The sequence below is a fragment of the Triticum aestivum genome, chromosome 6A (genome assembly GCF_018294505.1).
Source record: "Triticum aestivum cultivar Chinese Spring chromosome 6A, IWGSC CS RefSeq v2.1, whole genome shotgun sequence".
In the NCBI taxonomy this organism is placed as follows: domain Eukaryota; kingdom Viridiplantae; phylum Streptophyta; class Magnoliopsida; order Poales; family Poaceae; genus Triticum; species Triticum aestivum.
Window position 1 is genome coordinate 567,769,039 of NC_057809.1, and position 2,464 is coordinate 567,771,502.

At 54.0% G+C, this 2,464-nt stretch overlaps 1 protein-coding gene across 1 annotated transcript; it reads left to right on the plus strand.

The window, feature by feature from the left end:
- Window positions 1-351: 351 nt before the first annotated feature.
- On the plus strand, window positions 352-2,040 carry LOC123128589 (alpha-amylase type B isozyme). Its single transcript, XM_044548630.1, has 3 exons — window positions 352-480; window positions 563-1,507; window positions 1,614-2,040. Exons 1-3 carry the CDS (start codon window positions 394-396, stop codon window positions 1,863-1,865), a joined length of 1,284 nt encoding a protein of 427 aa, XP_044404565.1. The 5' UTR covers window positions 352-393; the 3' UTR covers window positions 1,866-2,040.
- Window positions 2,041-2,464: the final 424 nt, after the last annotated feature.

Below are 2,464 nucleotides of genomic sequence, written 5' to 3' on the forward strand. Positions count from 1 at the left end.
TTCTGAAGATGAAGGACACTATAAATTCCACCGTTAGTGCACTAAAGATGAAGGACACTGTTTATTTCCCCCTAGTTTGGTGTGTGAGTTCTGAGGAATTCTCAAGTTCAGTAGGATAACTGACAGCCGTATTGGGTGCCGTCTCATACAAGGGTGGCTCCATCACTCGCCTTTTGAGCTCACCGCACCGGCCGATAACAAACTCCGGCCGACATATCCATCGATCCAACGGAGCATTGAAGTCGATCGCACCGGAACATGTACTCTTTGCAAGATGCCCACCGGCATCCTGCAGCCTGCAGCACACTATAAATACCTGGCCAGACGCACCAGCTGAATCCATCAGTTCTCCATCGTCCTCTTCCAAAGCACAGCTAGCTAGAGCTCAAGGTCATGGCGAACAAACACTCGTCCCTCTCCCTCTTCCTCGTCCTCCTTGGCCTGTCGGCAAGCTTAGCCTCCGGTCAAGTCCTGTTTCAGGTAAGATCATGTCCTGTCTTCAACTTCTACACGTACTGTGATCATGTTTCGGGGACTGAGTTTTCAGTTCTGCATGCGGCAGGGTTTCAACTGGGAGTCGTGGAAGCACAATGGCGGGTGGTACAACTTCCTGATGGGCAAGGTGGACGACATCGCCGCCGCCGGCGTCACGCACGTGTGGCTCCCCCCGGCGTCGCAGTCCGTCGCCGAGCAAGGGTACATGCCGGGCCGGCTGTACGACCTGGACGCGTCCAAGTACGGCAACAAGGCGCAGCTCAAGTCCCTGATCGGGGCGCTCCACGGCAAGGGCGTCAAGGCCATCGCCGACATCGTCATCAACCACCGCACGGCGGAGCGCAAGGACGGCCGGGGCATCTACTGCATCTTCGAGGGCGGCACCCCTGACGCGCGCCTCGACTGGGGCCCCCACATGATCTGCCGCGACGACCGGCCCTACGCCGACGGCACGGGCAACCCAGACACCGGCGCCGACTTCGGGGCCGCCCCGGACATCGACCACCTCAACCCGCGCGTCCAGAAGGAGCTCGTGGAGTGGCTCAACTGGCTCAGGACCGACGTCGGCTTCGACGGCTGGCGCTTCGACTTCGCCAAGGGCTACTCCGCGGACGTCGCCAAGATCTACATCGACCGCTCGGAGCCCAGCTTCGCCGTGGCCGAGATATGGACGTCGCTGGCGTACGGCGGGGACGGCAAGCCCAACCTCAACCAGGACCAGCACCGGCAGGAGCTGGTGAACTGGGTGAACAAGGTGGGCGGCTCCGGCCCCGGCACCACGTTCGACTTCACCACCAAAGGCATCCTCAACGTGGCTGTGGAGGGCGAGCTGTGGCGGCTGCGCGGCACCGACGGCAAGGCGCCAGGCATGATCGGGTGGTGGCCAGCCAAGGCGGTGACCTTCGTGGACAACCATGACACCGGCTCCACGCAGCACATGTGGCCCTTCCCTTCCGACAAGGTCATGCAGGGATACGCCTACATCCTCACGCACCCTGGGACCCCATGCATCGTGAGTCATCGTGCCATTGCCAAATCATCATATCTAAATTGTCTTTTTTTTCGTCCGTTCATAAGAAACCATGACCTAACTTGACAAAAAAAATGATATTCTTCAGTTCTACGATCATTTCTTCGACTGGGGGCTGAAGGAGGAGATCGATCGCCTGGTGTCAATCAGGACCCGGCAGGGGATACACAGTGAGAGCAAGCTGCAAATCATAGAGGCCGACGCCGACCTTTACCTGGCCGAGATCGATGGCAAGGTCATCGTCAAGCTCGGGCCAAGATACGATGTCGGGCACCTCATTCCTCAAGGCTTCAAGGTGGTCGCGCACGGCAATGACTATGCCGTATGGGAGAAAATATAAGCAAAATTATCCGAGCTGCTCCACAATTTTTCTTCCCTATATATGAATGTCACACCTATTAGTCCGAGCTCGTGTTGTCCACATAGTACGATTTTAGTACTTCCTCCATGTAAAAGTGAGGATGAGGGACATCCATTGTATTTTTCATAAATAATAATCAATAAGTATTTTTGCTACTCATGGTTTACTCGATGTTGGTTGACCACAAATTATGCAGCGCACGACCACTGACTCGTGCGAGAGCATGCAATCTCCAAGCTTGATGCTTGGGGTGGTAGGAGCTCTGCCTTTGCATTAAGGATTAGAGCTCTACATAAGAAAGCATGGAAAGGAGAAGAAGAAATCTTCACAAGGCGATGTCTGTAGCTTAGTTATACAATGCTCAGCTATCAGTTCTGAATTAACTTTGATCAGAGCTGCCATGTGTTGTAGAAAATCTGACTATTTCTCTTTTTTTGCAAAAAAAAAAAAAAAACCCGACGGTTTCTTTCATTCAAAATATGTACTGAGCAAAGTATGATGGAACTGAAGCTGTTCATCTGAGTTGCACCAAAGTGTGGCATGTTGCAGCTAAGTTTGAACGATGTGGCGAACGGATA